This window comes from Hippocampus comes, unplaced genomic scaffold (genome assembly GCF_001891065.2).
Source record: "Hippocampus comes isolate QL1 unplaced genomic scaffold, H_comes_QL1_v1.1 scaffold202, whole genome shotgun sequence".
NCBI lineage: Eukaryota > Metazoa > Chordata > Actinopteri > Syngnathiformes > Syngnathidae > Hippocampus > Hippocampus comes.
Genome location: NW_017805829.1, coordinates 1,377,187 through 1,391,166, shown reverse-complemented (window position 1 = coordinate 1,391,166; position 13,980 = coordinate 1,377,187). Strand labels below are relative to the sequence as shown.

Below are 13,980 nucleotides of genomic sequence, written 5' to 3'. Positions count from 1 at the left end.
TGTTGGTTAGTCATTCAGTTGGTTGGCTGGTCAGTTAGTCAGTCGGTTAGTTTGTGAATTTGCTGGTTTGAAGCTTAGTTGGTTAGCCATTTTTTTGCTTAATGAGTTAGTCAGGTGGCTTGTCAGTTAGTTGCATAGTCAGTTGGTTCCTCCTTTAGTCGGTTGGTTGGGTGTTTTTCTAATTGGTTAGCTGGTTGGTCACTTATTTGGACCATCAGTTAATTTGTTGGCAAGCCGGGTGCTGGGTTACGAGCCAGTTGGCTGGTCAATTTGGTGAGTTGCTTGTTATTAGGTTAGTTGGTGGGTGTGTTGATTGGTCAGTTAGTATGGTTTCACATAACCAATGTGCATAAAATGTTGTAAAGCGTCAGTGTAAAGGCAGATGTCATTTAATTATAGCTCTGATCCAATAGATAAAAGGTAAAGCGGAGCTATCATAGTCCACTTGAATGGGGTCCAAGGGGGGCAGTGACCAATTTTAATTCCGCATGTGGGGTTGCACCCATTTTGTCACACGCATTCTACAGGACTGGAGTGGATCAGCATTTCCCTGCGAGTCAATGAAACAAATACGGCAGCCATGTTTCAAATTGTTAAGCCGGGGCATCATTCTGTCATTGTTGTTTTGTTATCTTCTATTGTTTCTATTGCCTATTTTGAGATTTTGTCACCAGGGAAATGAAACCCCGATGCTGGAATGTGACTTTGCGCTTCCCCCTTTCTCAGGTCTGACGACGCTTCAGGTGGTTCTGGACACGGCGGCTGAGAGGAAGTGGCAAGTGACGGCCATCAACGTGGGCAACCTGAAAGATGAGCGTAAGGACGAAGCGTACCGCTCGCTTTTCCAGGACCTGGAGAATAAGAAGGAGCGCAGAGTGATCCTGGACTGTGAACAAGACAAAGTCAAAGACATCATGGACCAGGTTTTTACACTTCTGCTTCTATACATTAAAACTGCTATTTGAAGGACTGAGCTCAGATTCAACAAAAGTTCACCACGCCCCTCCCTTTAAAAATGCACTGCAACTGTCTGCAGGGGCGTGAAGTCAATCACATTTTGTCATGGTCACATTGCACTCGAAGTAACTCCCACAAACATCCCGTACAAAACTTAACTCTTAGGTGGCACACAAAGATCTAGTGTTAGTCGGCCGGTTGAGATGTATCACTTCACCATACTGTACTTCCTTGACACCAATTATCATTTTCTTATTAGCCAGGGTTTTGGTTTATAGACCGAACACAAAAATGCCAGTTGTGTTTTTCAATGAATAGCTGAGGACTGGCTACACAGAAAAAAAAATGTATATTTGTGAATAGGAAGTTGCAAACTGGCAAGGGTTCACTGTAATCCAATATTTCCCCGCTTTGCGCAATAACATTGACATCTTCACGCTTGTGTATCAGGGAACTCCAGGTAGACATTCCAGGCTTTGTACCCCAGTCGCAGATACAAAACATTACTATTCAGATCTGCCCGGAGTCGTTGTCCCGACAGACAGAGGTGCCAGTCAAGCGACAGGATTAGCTTCTGGCGTGTCACACCTGTCAAGCTTTCAAACAGTACAAAGTCGATCAATTTTCCGTCCCTTCTTTCCACCCACCCTGCTGCTGTTGATAAGGGAAAGTCGCTTTGGATATCTCTTTTTGCCACAGTCGTTACTGTCAACACCACAGGTTATTAATGCAGCGATCATGGACCCAAGCTTTAGCTACGCTAGCGAGCATGACACGCGTCGGCTTTTGGAAGGAATTCAAAAGGGATGTCCTCCTAAAGTTGGGTAATACAGACGGAAAATTTCAATGGAATCGTTTGTGGCAGGTGGACCCAGCTTAAGTAAGGCTGAATAACATGGCCTTAAAATTAGATCTCAGATTTTTGAATTTCCCATTTGAAACAATGTTGAGAAAAAGCAAAAGTAACATTATCCAAGGTCGAAGTTTTGCTTTCAGGTTATGTTTGTCCCTTTTGAGATTTGCTATATTTCCCCCTGATCCCCTTTATAATAGGTATTGGAGCAAATCGTTTTCCACCAGCATTAAAGGGGAAGTCAACCCCCAAATTTTCTTTACAGTAATAAATTCGATGCATGAAATTCAGTGTTTTTTTTCATCTGATCTCTAATTCTCCAGGTGATCACCATTGGCAGACATGTGAAAGGCTACCATTATATCATAGCCAATCTGGTAAGAACACCCGAGAAAAACAACAGGTGAAGATTTTAAACAGTAAGGCTGCAAAAGTAACCACAAATCGTCGTGTTTTCAGGGTTTTGTCGATGGCGACCTATCTAAAATCCAGTACGGCGGTGCCAACGTGTCGGGCTTCCAGATTGTGGATTTCGACGACCCGCTGGCATCCAAGTTCGACCAGAGGTGGGAGGCCCTGGAGGAAAAGGAGTATCCGGGAGCAGACAGCAAGATCAGGGTGAGCGTAAGACTTTCATGTTTGCATGTACCACAGCGCTTCAGACATGTACGCTATGTGCATTATTAAGCAAGTCTGGCCAAGAACACCAAGAACACTATCAATTGTCTATGCACTCCAGCAATGTCCAGCTTCACAGGCTTGGGAATCGTAACGTATTCCGTGTTGTTCTACTGAATCCACTTTGAAAGTCCCTCCTGTTCAAGCTCACTGAAATTGTAATAATCCACATGAACCATTACAGGGACAGCGGTTACTACAGTGGACAGCTTATCATGTTATCAGGTTACAGGGTGCACAAAACGGTTAAAGAGCTTTGTAATGCCGAGTAGGAAGAGATGTTGTTTCATAAATTTGTTAAGCACTGTGGAGTGTAACCGGGCGGCACGGTGGTTGACTGGTTAGTACATCCGCCTCACAGAGCAGAGGTCATGGATTCGATTCCGGGCCCATGGCCTTCCGGTGTGGAGTTTGCGTGTTCTCCCCGTGCCTGCGTGGCTTCACCAATTTCCTCCCACATTCCACAAACATGCAAGATAGGTTAGTGGAACACTATAAAGATGATTCTGATTCTGATTCTGAATTTGTCCTTGGATGTGATTGTGAGTGTGAATGATTGTTTGGCTATGTATGTCCTGCGGTTGGCTGGCAACCAATTCAGGGTGTGCCCCGCCTCCTGATCGAAGACTGCTGGGATAGGCTTCAGCGTGCTGCGACCCTCGTGAGGGTAAAGCGGTTCGATAGATGTAGAGCGTAGCTATAATGGCACTCGGAAATCCACAGGCCTTCACCGAGTATCCTTCGGAGATCACATACTGCATTTACCTTTCTAAAATGAATGAGTGAAATGCGAGAAAATAATCTCAAATATTGCATATCGCATTGCTGGAAGAGCCTGTTTTTTAACGGCAAGATGTTAAAATTTCCGAATTTTGTAGGATCAGAATAACTAAAAGCATTTTCAATTGCCTACAGTGAAAGAGTGATTCAGAAACTTTTTAAGTTTCACTTAAAAAACTGTAGGCTGAAGTGTTCTTAAAAATGAGGCAGCAGTTTTATTTGTAAAAGTGTATTCAATATTAGTGTAAGCCGCCCTAACATTGTGCACAGTTCGAATATAAACACCAGGCTTGAAGATTTGGGGAAAAAAAAGAAGTAAACTTTACTACCTTTACTTCTTCTTTTCTTTCTCTATTTACTGTATGTAGCACATTTCATTCACAAGCTATATCAATGTGCTTCGCATTATTAAGAAACAACATTTAAGGGCATTTACAAACAAAATAATTTAAAACATTTAAGAACACATAAACAGAATCATTTCGGACGTTGAAAAGCAAAGTAAAAGAACATACAGCGCAAGTATAAGATTTACAAAAAATGATGATTAGATGTACTTCAGTAATGATTCTATTAAAATGGATTACACGTAAAAGTTAAGTAAAAACTGTACCTTTTTTTTCAAACAAGCAGTTGCAAGCAAATGTAAATGTACTTAAAAATAATATAATTGAACTGTACTAAAAAACAAGATGGAAGATGTTTGAAAAAAATTACTAAAAGTAACAAAAATACCTGACATTACTGTATTTAAAAAATATTGAAGCCACTAACAATCAGTTTGCACATCAGCTTGTTTGCTTTTACATATTTACTGTTTTGGATGCCCCCTCCCAATTTTATATTTATGCAATCGAGTGATTGTTTTTCAATTCACTATAGGGAGCCCATGGACCATTAGTGATACGTGTGCCACACTTTGAGAATCGCGGGTCTATATTCATACATGGCAATTTTCCGCGGATTCGCGGAAATCCGCCGTTTTATTTCTTAAATTGATCATTTCTCGCCATTGCCATGTATGTATATTAATAGTTTTGATTGTGACTATACCATCCATCCATACGTTTTCAACACCGCTTATCCTGAACAGAGTTGCGAGGAGTTGCCGGAGCCTATCCCAGCTGACTTGAGGCGAAAGGCAGACGATGCCCCGACTGGTCGCCAGTCAGTCGCAGTGCACATATAGAGACAAACGACCATTCACACCGTCACTGAGTGGGAACCGATCCCACATTTCAAACACTGCTGAAGACTCTGTTAACCCAGGCTTAACTTCGCTTCTCCCCGATCAAGAAAGCTTGTCTCCTGCCCAGATGTATCACTTCAACATAATTCCTTGACATCAAATTACTACGCTCTTTTCCTATTTAGGTGTCATCTTGTGGCATATCAGGACATTTAAAAAATAACACCAAAAAATTTGAATTTGTGAATAGTAAACCCTGAATAGTGTATGCTTAGGATTACTGCAGTCATTTTAATTATTTTTTTTTAACCTGCATTTGCCGAACTGGTGTTCATTCCTCTGTCTTCTGCTACCTAGTATACGTCGGCGTTGACGTACGACGCGGTGCAGGTGATGACGGAGGCCTTCCGCTACCTGCACAAGCAGCGGATCGACTTCACCCGGCGAGCCAACACCGGCGACTGCCTGGCCAACCCGGCCGTTCCCTGGGCTCAGGGAGTGGAGATTGAGCGAGCGCTGAAGCAGGTAAGACATAACCGTGTTCATCTGGTGATGGGTTGCTATGGTAACGGTAGATTTCGTCAGCTTTGGGAAGGCATGAACGACAACAAAGGTGGCGGAGATCTCACGGAAATGACGTTGTCAGCGTACCGTGGAAAAATTGAAATGATTCTGTTTTCATGCTAAGCGTGAACAGTCTGCTGAACTAGAGAATGCTGAGGAGCTGACACTGAACTGAAATGCTGTGCAATGAATTCATTGTTGAAATGGACAATGTGAGACGCAATGTTGAAAATCGGTCAGGAAATGTGGAAGAAGGTAAGTATAAAAAAAAAAACTCTCAATTTGAGAATTTTACCGTGAAAATGTGGGAAATGCTATCATATCTCAGGATATGTTCTGAATTAGTTTAATAGTGTGAAGTTGAAAGGGGTTGACTCTGTTGAGAAATGTGCAAGGAGGAGTTCATCGTGTAAAATGTCCACGATTTGTCATGTCAAATGTGGAATCATGAAAAATGTGGAGACATTTTCAAAGATGTTCTGAAAGAGTTGAACAGCATGAAGTTGGAATGTGAAAAATGAGCAACTTTTTGTTCACTGTCTCATTAACTTGAATGATTATTTTTTGTGTGTGTGCGCGAGCGTTTTACATAATGAACCGAAAAAAGTAAATTCCAAACATCATCGCATTGGGTTTATATTGACACAGCATCGTGTATGTAGGCCAAGTGATTCAACATATTCCTCAGGCGAGGTAAAGTGGAGTTTATCACAGTTGTCCTCGTGGGAAAAGCAAACTAGCCTCCAGATTGGTTGCCAGCCAGTCGCAGGGTGGACTTTGGCAGGCCATCGAATGAACCGCTCAGTGCACTCCTCCAAATCAAGTGATTCATTTTCTGCTTAGGCAGGCCATTTCCAAACAAGCGTGTTGATGTCTGAATTGGCCAGCGTTCAGTTGTGCGCCTGAGTCGCCAAAGTCAAAAGAATCCATTTTGGTGGGGATGCTATCAGCTTCCTTCAAAGCTCTTTGCCATCTAAGTGGGCTGCCAGTCAAAGGTGAGACGGAGGATATTTTGTTGTCCAAATGCCTACACGTGCAGTCCAAGTCTGTATTTTGGCATGTGAAACGCTTTATGCAAGGGATATGTATTGCACGCACCCAGAGAGGGTACCAAAAATGTCATGTTTTTTTTTTTTTTTTTACCTCCGACACAACGAAGTAGTTACGTTTGATTAAACATTCATAGTTTTTATTTTGAAGCAGAACTTTTTTTTTCCACATTATTATGCTTGCACTTCTCTGCATGGTACTTTTCCCAAAAAGAAAACAATTATTGTTGTACTTTACTGAAAAGAAAATACTTAAAATGTCATTCATGTCTCTTTATTTATTTCTTATTTTATCACATCATAGTATTTCAGACTATTCAAACTGTTACTGTGGCACTACTCACAGCCTCGTCCGTTCCCTGAAAGGAAGCCAAACAACGGGTGTTGTACAATTTAACCTGATATGTATTTTTCAACATTTGTTTATTTTTATCATTCAGACTTTTCAAGTTGTTACGATTTCAACTGCTGCACTCTATGATAGACAGTCCTAATGTCTAAACGTGAGGCCTTTTTTGGGGCTATAAATGACTATTTTGCTGGTTTGTACGAGACAGACAAACCTTGCGGGTTTTGAAGAGGGTGCTTATTGTTCAAAGGTTTCGCAAATGCTTCTTAATTGAGTCATTTCAGATTATCGCTAGGGCTCCATTAAAACCAAATGCAAAACAAACAAACAAACAAACGAAAAAAAAAAACAAAACTATCTAGAACACATTCTCCATCAGCCATTCCAACAAGTCGAGAGAATTTATTTCATATATTTTTTTTAAGTGTGGCAGAGGTCCAATACCACCGGCTCCAGGAATCAATTCCATTTGAAAGCGGAAAGTATTACTTCCTTTGTCCTTCAAACATGTGGCAGCTCCAATTAAAATGCCCGATTCAGTCATTATCTGCAGTATATTTGAATTGAAAAGACGCTTTGTTGCCACAGGTGCGTGTGGAAGGCTTGACGGGCAACATCCAGTTTGACCAACACGGCAAGCGGGTGAACTACTCAGTTAACATCATGGAACTGAAGAACAACGGCCCTGTAAAGGTAAAGTCTCCCTCGCAGGGGCGGGGGGGCTCTCAAGATTTACGACGTGTGTTTTACGCCGACGGGCGCTCATTACTTATTCATGGCCGACAGATTGGCTACTGGAACGAAGTTGACAAAATGGCCGTCACCAAGTCCGACGTCTCTGCCAACGACTCGACGGGGATGGAAAACAAAACAGTCATTGTCACCACCATCTTGGTAAGCGATCGAGGTGAACTCTTTGATTTATGGCTGCTCGGGCTGCTTGAATTGGTTTGTGGGGTGCGTGTCCTTTGCTTCCCCAGACACCAGGTAACATTAAGACGGAAAGACACAAAGTGTAAATGCTGCGCTGTTATCATTTATCTTGATTTGCAACACTAACTGAATGACAATAATACGTAGTGCCTAAAATTTGCTGGACTTCCACATCTATTTGGATTAAACCCCTCGCGGAGTCCACAAAGTCGCCATTATAAAGCCTTTACAGGCAATGTTACATTTTAGTTTACTCACTGTTGTAAGCGCAAGTTGACTTGGTCTAATGTTTTAAAAGAAATACAGTTTGCGGTTTGCTATGTAAGAATTTACCTCTTTGGCTAATTGGAGAGTATTAATTGGCGTCAAGGAAGTGAAGTCTTTGTATGTGGGGGAGGAGCTAAGTTTAGTCTGGGTTGTTTGTAAAAGTTCGGAAAGTCTTCATGCGCTTGGACATGAATGCTTCCGGCGCATTTTTTTTCAGGGATCAGTGTAGGTGATATATTTATTGTTTTTTTTTTAAACTACACTCGACTCCTTCTCGTGGTATGCAAAACATTCACACCTCCAAGAGCAAGTTTGTTTCAGCGCACTGTTAATTTTCGGATGACGCATAATGCTACGGCAGCTAGCAATAATATGAAATCTGCTTGAAAGGATAAAATGTCATTCTGGTCTCTGGCCTTCAATAGTTTAATCTTGCTCATGATGGTGGTACTGGTACAAATGTAAAACATGTCTACTATGTGTTTCAAAAGTGTGTTTTTGGAAATTTAAATGTGTTGAAATCTTGGGAAGATAAAACCAAATTGAGTCTGGTCTTGCGTATTTTCACATATTGTGGGCGGGTGTGCATGTGGAATGTACTCTTTGTGAATTTTTGATTTGGTAAAGTACCGTGAATTTTTTAGCATGTGAAATTTGTGTCTTGGCTCCATCGACGCTGGCCAGTAGGTCTAGTCTGCTGCACTGTTTGGCTCTCTAGCCCAGACCTGGACAACTGGGAATTTACAGAAACAAACACAATTCCTAGCAAGCAAATTTGTATTAGTAAGTAAATTTAAAATGGCTAAAGCACTTCTGCTTGTAGGGAAGCGGTACAAATTTCGGGCCATTTTGAAAATTCAAGACTTCATTGTCTGAACTTCCTCCTCCCCGGTTAAAAGATGTCACGTTGTGATGGACGTCCTTGCAGGAAGCTCCTTACGTCATGCTAAAAAAGAACGCCGACCTCTTTGAGGACAACGACCGCTACGAAGGCTACTGCGTGGATCTGGCCGCCGAGATCGCCAAACATTGCGGTTTCAAATACCAGCTGAAAATTGTGGGCGACGGCAGGTACGGAGCCAGGGATGCCGAGACCAAGATCTGGAATGGGATGGTCGGCGAGTTAGTGTACGGGGTGAGTTGGCTCTTTTTTGCCGAAACATTGGGAAAAGCCAGAAAGATGGATGCTCATCCCCGTGTTTGTTTTCCAGAAAGCCGACATCGCCGTGGCTCCGCTGACCATCACCTTGGTCCGGGAGGAGGTGATCGACTTTTCCAAGCCATTCATGTCTCTGGGGATCTCCATCATGATCAAAAAGCCCCAGAAGTCCAAGCCCGGCGTTTTCTCCTTCCTGGACCCGCTGGCCTATGAGATCTGGATGTGCATCGTGTTTGCCTACATCGGCGTCAGCGTGGTGCTCTTCTTGGTCAGCCGCTTCAGCCCGTACGAGTGGCACACCGAAGAGTATGAGGACGGCCAGATCCAGACCAACGAGTCCACCAACGAGTTTGGAATATTCAACAGCCTGTGGTTCTCCTTGGGGGCCTTCATGCGACAAGGCTGCGATATCTCGCCAAGGTAGCTGCAAACTTCACGTGGGATTGCTGTAGCGTTCGCGCATATTTGATTCTGAACTATTAAAAAAAAAAGAAATGCTCCTCATGGCAGTTCCAACTTCAAACTTTTCAGGACATCTTGGGAATCATTTGTCATTGTTCCCACATTGACACAATAAATTCCCAAATTGAGACATATTTTACATGTTGACCTCCTTCCATATTTCCGATTCCACGTACCTATCTGCATATTTTTGTGCTCTTCCTGTAAGGTCAATAGCAGTCGTAATTGGTGTCAAAAATGCATTTTTGCCGTAAGACATCTTGACTGAGTTTTTTTTTTTGGGGGGGGTGGGGGCTCGGTTTAGCTTGGGTCTTCACTGCTTGTGCATATACTGGCTAAACACCCTTCCAGTGCATTTTTTTAATCAAATCATTTACAAGCTATTTATTTTTAAGGGCAATGTCAACTGAGTTTGAGGTCTTTTATGAGCATAATTTGCGCTATATTTACAGTCTATTTATGTTGGCAATTACTTTCCCCCTCCATCAATGTAAACCAGAGGAGGCTCTCTGAGCCTTGTAGGTCCTGCTACTGCATGTATCATTAGTTGGCTGTAAAATGAACTTGAGAATGACTCTGGCCTCATAAAATGTAGCCGCCGTCTTTTGTCCTAATAAAGAGCGAGTGATTGGCTTTGGGCGACAGGTCTCTGTCCGGGCGCATCGTTGGCGGCGTGTGGTGGTTCTTCACGCTCATCATCATCTCCTCCTACACGGCCAACCTGGCTGCTTTCCTCACTGTGGAGAGGATGGTGTCGCCCATCGAAAGCGCCGAGGACCTGGCCAAACAGACCGAGATTGCGTACGGCACGCTAGACTCAGGCTCCACAAAAGAGTTCTTTAGGGTAAGGCACAAAGTTGCACTCTTTGGCACATTTTGGACCATTTTAGATTCAAATGCGCTTTTGTTTGGACTGCACTGCTTTTATGCAGCTTCCATAAGCGACATTAATGTTTGTCAGGTGCGCTAGCAAAATAACACTAGAATATGGTATATTAAAAACCCCTGTGCAATGCAGGTACACTTCATGTGCACCTGACATGCGTTGTGTTGCAAAAACAAATGCATGTCATGCATGGGTTTTAAACCTGTGGCATGCATTGCACAGGGGTTTTAATGATGTCATAAATTTACAATAAAGCAATTTCTGCTTCAGTTCACTGGACGTTGTGTGCGCTGCTTGGCATCAGTATGATCCAGACATATCGGTTTAAACTCTGCAGGAAAGCGCAGTCATTGTCGCTGTTCCTTGTAGAGGATAAAGAATACACACCTCGTTTATATCGCTCACCAGTGGAATCAGCTCCCAGTGGTCCAGAGCATGCCCCAGTATGGTGGCCTTTGAGGGTCAAATAGCCTTTGCAATGAGTTGGCCATTAATTAGCTATAACAATGAACAAGTCAACTGATAACAACAACACAGAATCAAGGGGCCAGTACAGAATATGGATACTGTGCATAAGTTCTCCGACATAAAGTCTGGAATTTGTCCTGAGTTGAATCGAATGCATTTTAGATGTTGCAATAGACCAATTTGACTCATTAGGTTGAGCTAATAATAAATTGTATTTGTAATTTGAAGTCATACCGTCTTACCAAATGTTCTTCTTTTCTTCTACTTCAACAATTATTAAGGCAATAATTTTATTCTTTATGATGTCATTATATTTCAAATGACCTCAACTGATTTTTACATTGGTTTCTTTGATGTTTATGTTTATTTTGCTATAAATTGCACAACTTATATTGCTTTCTAAAAGTATATGTCTTTGTATTAGTCTGTAAATGTATCATAATACATGATGTATCCTCTCTTCCCTCCCATGCAGCGTTCTAAAATTGCCCTCTTTGACAAAATGTGGACGTACATGCGGAGTGCGGAGCCCTCGGTGTTTGTGAAAAAAACAGCCGAAGGGGTTTTGAGAGTCCGCAAGTCCAAGGGCAAGTACGCCTATTTGCTGGAGTCAACCATGAACGAGTACATCGAGCAGCGCAAGCCGTGTGACACCATGAAGGTGGGAGGCAACCTGGACTCCAAAGGCTACGGGATCGCCACGCCCAAAGGATCCTCATTAAGGTGGGTGGAATAGTATAACAATGTGTCCAATGTTGTTATAGTATCCCACCTACCCTGATGTAGCTTTGCTTCTTATGTGTCTCTGGTTTGTATTAGCGCATAAGGTAATGCCCGTTACCCACCCTCAAATTCCCCGTTGCAATTTATTGTAAGTCGATAAATTGCAAAAAAAATATAGTGTTTTCATGAATAATTGGGTACTTTGGATAGAGTTTTTCAAAAAGCAATATCAATAACATTCGATGAAAAGTTGATCAATTGCCCAGATTCAGAAAAACAAGAATTCCTCGAGCCGCATTTCATATTGATTTTTACCGTTGATTGAAAAAACAAGGAAATCAGATTAATTTTAGTTTTCATAATGTAACATTTTACAAAATAAATTCCTAAAATTTGCAATGTAGATATGCTGGAAGGCAATAAAATGCTAAAATGATGATTCTTAACACAAGTCTTATTTCATATTTTTATGTCGCCGTGTACAGATTGAAGAATAGTTTACTACAGTGCTTTTTCAACCTATGTCGGGATTTGCCATTCATTCAATATTTGTAGTGATGGGATATATTGCATAATAGCTGTGTAATTTGTTTCTAAACAATACATATACTTAAATCACAAACTGCAATTAAAAAACAGGTTTTTCATCTCTTCAAATGTATTATTGCTGAAGTCTTTTATCACCATAAATATTTCTATTTCTAATTTAAATGACATTATTAACAGCATCATCAACTAATATTATTAGGTTAGCCTTTCTGCAGTCATATTTCAAAAGTTAAAAAAAATTCAACGTTGATATTTTTTGGCAGATTGATGATTATTCCGACACATTTTCCAAAATGTTCTGCTCCGATAGCAATTGGAAGCGTTATTCTCTAAATGTATCATAATACATGATGTATCCTCTCTTCCCTCCCATGCAGCGTTCTAAAATTGCCCTCTTTGACAAAATGTGGACGTACATGCGGAGTGCGGAGCCCTCGGTGTTTGTGAAAAAAACAGCCGAAGGGGTTTTGAGAGTCCGCAAGTCCAAGGGCAAGTACGCCTATTTGCTGGAGTCCACCATGAACGAGTACATCGAGCAGCGCAAGCCGTGTGACACCATGAAGGTGGGAGGCAACCTGGACTCCAAAGGCTACGGGATCGCCACGCCCAAAGGATCCTCATTAAGGTGGGTGGAATAGTATAACAATGTGTCCAATGTTGTTATAGTATCCCACCTACCCTGATGTAGCTTTGCTTCTTATGTGTCTCTGGTTTGTATTAGCGCATAAGGTAATGCCCGTTACCCACCCTCAAATTCCCCGTTGCAATTTATTGTAAGTCGATAAATTGCAAAAAAAATATAGTGTTTGCATGAATAATGGGGTACTTTGGATAGAGTTTTTCAAAAAGCAATATCAATAACATTCGATGAAAAGTTGATCAATTGCCCAGATTCAGAAAAACAAGAATTCCTCGAGCCGCATTTCATATTGATTTTTACCGTTGATTGAAAAAACAAGGAAATCAGATTAATTTTAGTTTTCATAATGTAACATTTTACAAAATAAATTCCTAAAATTTGCAATGTAGATATGCTGGAAGGCAATAAAATGCTAAAATGATGATTCTTAACACAAGTCTTATTTCATATTTTTATGTCGCCGTGTACAGATTGAAGAATAGTTTACTACAGTGCTTTTTCAACCTATGTCGGGATTTGCCATTCATTCAATATTTGTAGTGATGGGATATATTGCATAATAGCTGTGTAATTTGTTTCTAAACAATACATATACTTAAATCACAAACTGCAATTAAAAAACAGGTTTTTCATCTCTTCAAATGTATTATTGCTGAAGTCTTTTATCACCATAAATATTTCTATTTCTAATTTAAATGACATTATTAACAGCATCATCAACTAATATTATTAGGTTAGCCTTTCTGCAGTCATATTTCAAAAGTTAAAAAAAATTCAACGTTGATATTTTTTGGCAGATTGATGATTATTCCGACACATTTTCCAAAATGTTCTGCTCCGATAGCAATTGGAAGCGTTATTCTCCAGGTTGTAATTCACCTGGATGAAGCCCATTGCCATGCCAGAATCTCGCAAATCCCAATTCCAATAGGCTCGAACGTTTTATGTGTGTCTGTCAAAGCTTTTGTCCTTTTCTATGTTCCAACTCTGCCTTTTGCTTCTGCTCTCTTTCTAACTAACCCTTGAATGAATAGTCGTTGATTCTAATGATGATGATGATATTTGAAATGTGTGTTGATGAAATGTGTTTTTAGAATACTTAAACCCTTGCAGTGCTCTCCTTTTTATTTAAACATTTAATGGACTTTTCCTTTGTGGAAACAATTGGATAGCGACCCGCCCCAAAAGCCTTTTTTACTGCACCTTCACGATGGCACTGCCTGGGTTTCCATGTGTTTTTTTTATACGACTGATAATGATGATGACGATGATTGTCTGTGATGTTGTTTAGTATAGCGTGCACAGCAGCAATTTCCTGACTCTCTGTGCCCCTCAATGGGATCAGCAGCACAGACGGAGCACTAGGATGTTTTCTTGACTAAATGTTGCATGTGTTTGACATTTTATGACGAGGTCTAACCATTCTCCCCATTACTGCTGTCTCTCTTTTTAGTGGAGTCACTTGCCAGACACT

At 41.2% G+C, this 13,980-nt stretch overlaps 1 protein-coding gene across 4 annotated transcripts in view; it reads left to right on the top strand.

Moving 5' to 3' along the window:
* The window catches only part of gria2b (glutamate receptor, ionotropic, AMPA 2b), a 51,293-nt gene that overhangs the window by 26,813 nt on the left and 10,500 nt on the right, over positions 1–13,980 (top strand). For all 4 annotated transcript variants that reach the window (XM_019887444.1, XM_019887443.1, XM_019887441.1 and 1 more), the window contains exons 4-13: positions 727–923; positions 2,134–2,187; positions 2,270–2,428; positions 4,815–4,982; positions 7,008–7,112; positions 7,206–7,313; positions 8,548–8,754; positions 8,831–9,198; positions 9,886–10,084; positions 11,070–11,317. In XM_019887444.1, coding sequence (XP_019743003.1) covers positions 727–923; positions 2,134–2,187; positions 2,270–2,428; positions 4,815–4,982; positions 7,008–7,112; positions 7,206–7,313; positions 8,548–8,754; positions 8,831–9,198; positions 9,886–10,084; positions 11,070–11,317 — 1,813 coding nt within the window. The remainder of the gene's footprint in view (positions 1–726; positions 924–2,133; positions 2,188–2,269; positions 2,429–4,814; positions 4,983–7,007; positions 7,113–7,205; positions 7,314–8,547; positions 8,755–8,830; positions 9,199–9,885; positions 10,085–11,069; positions 11,318–13,980) is intronic.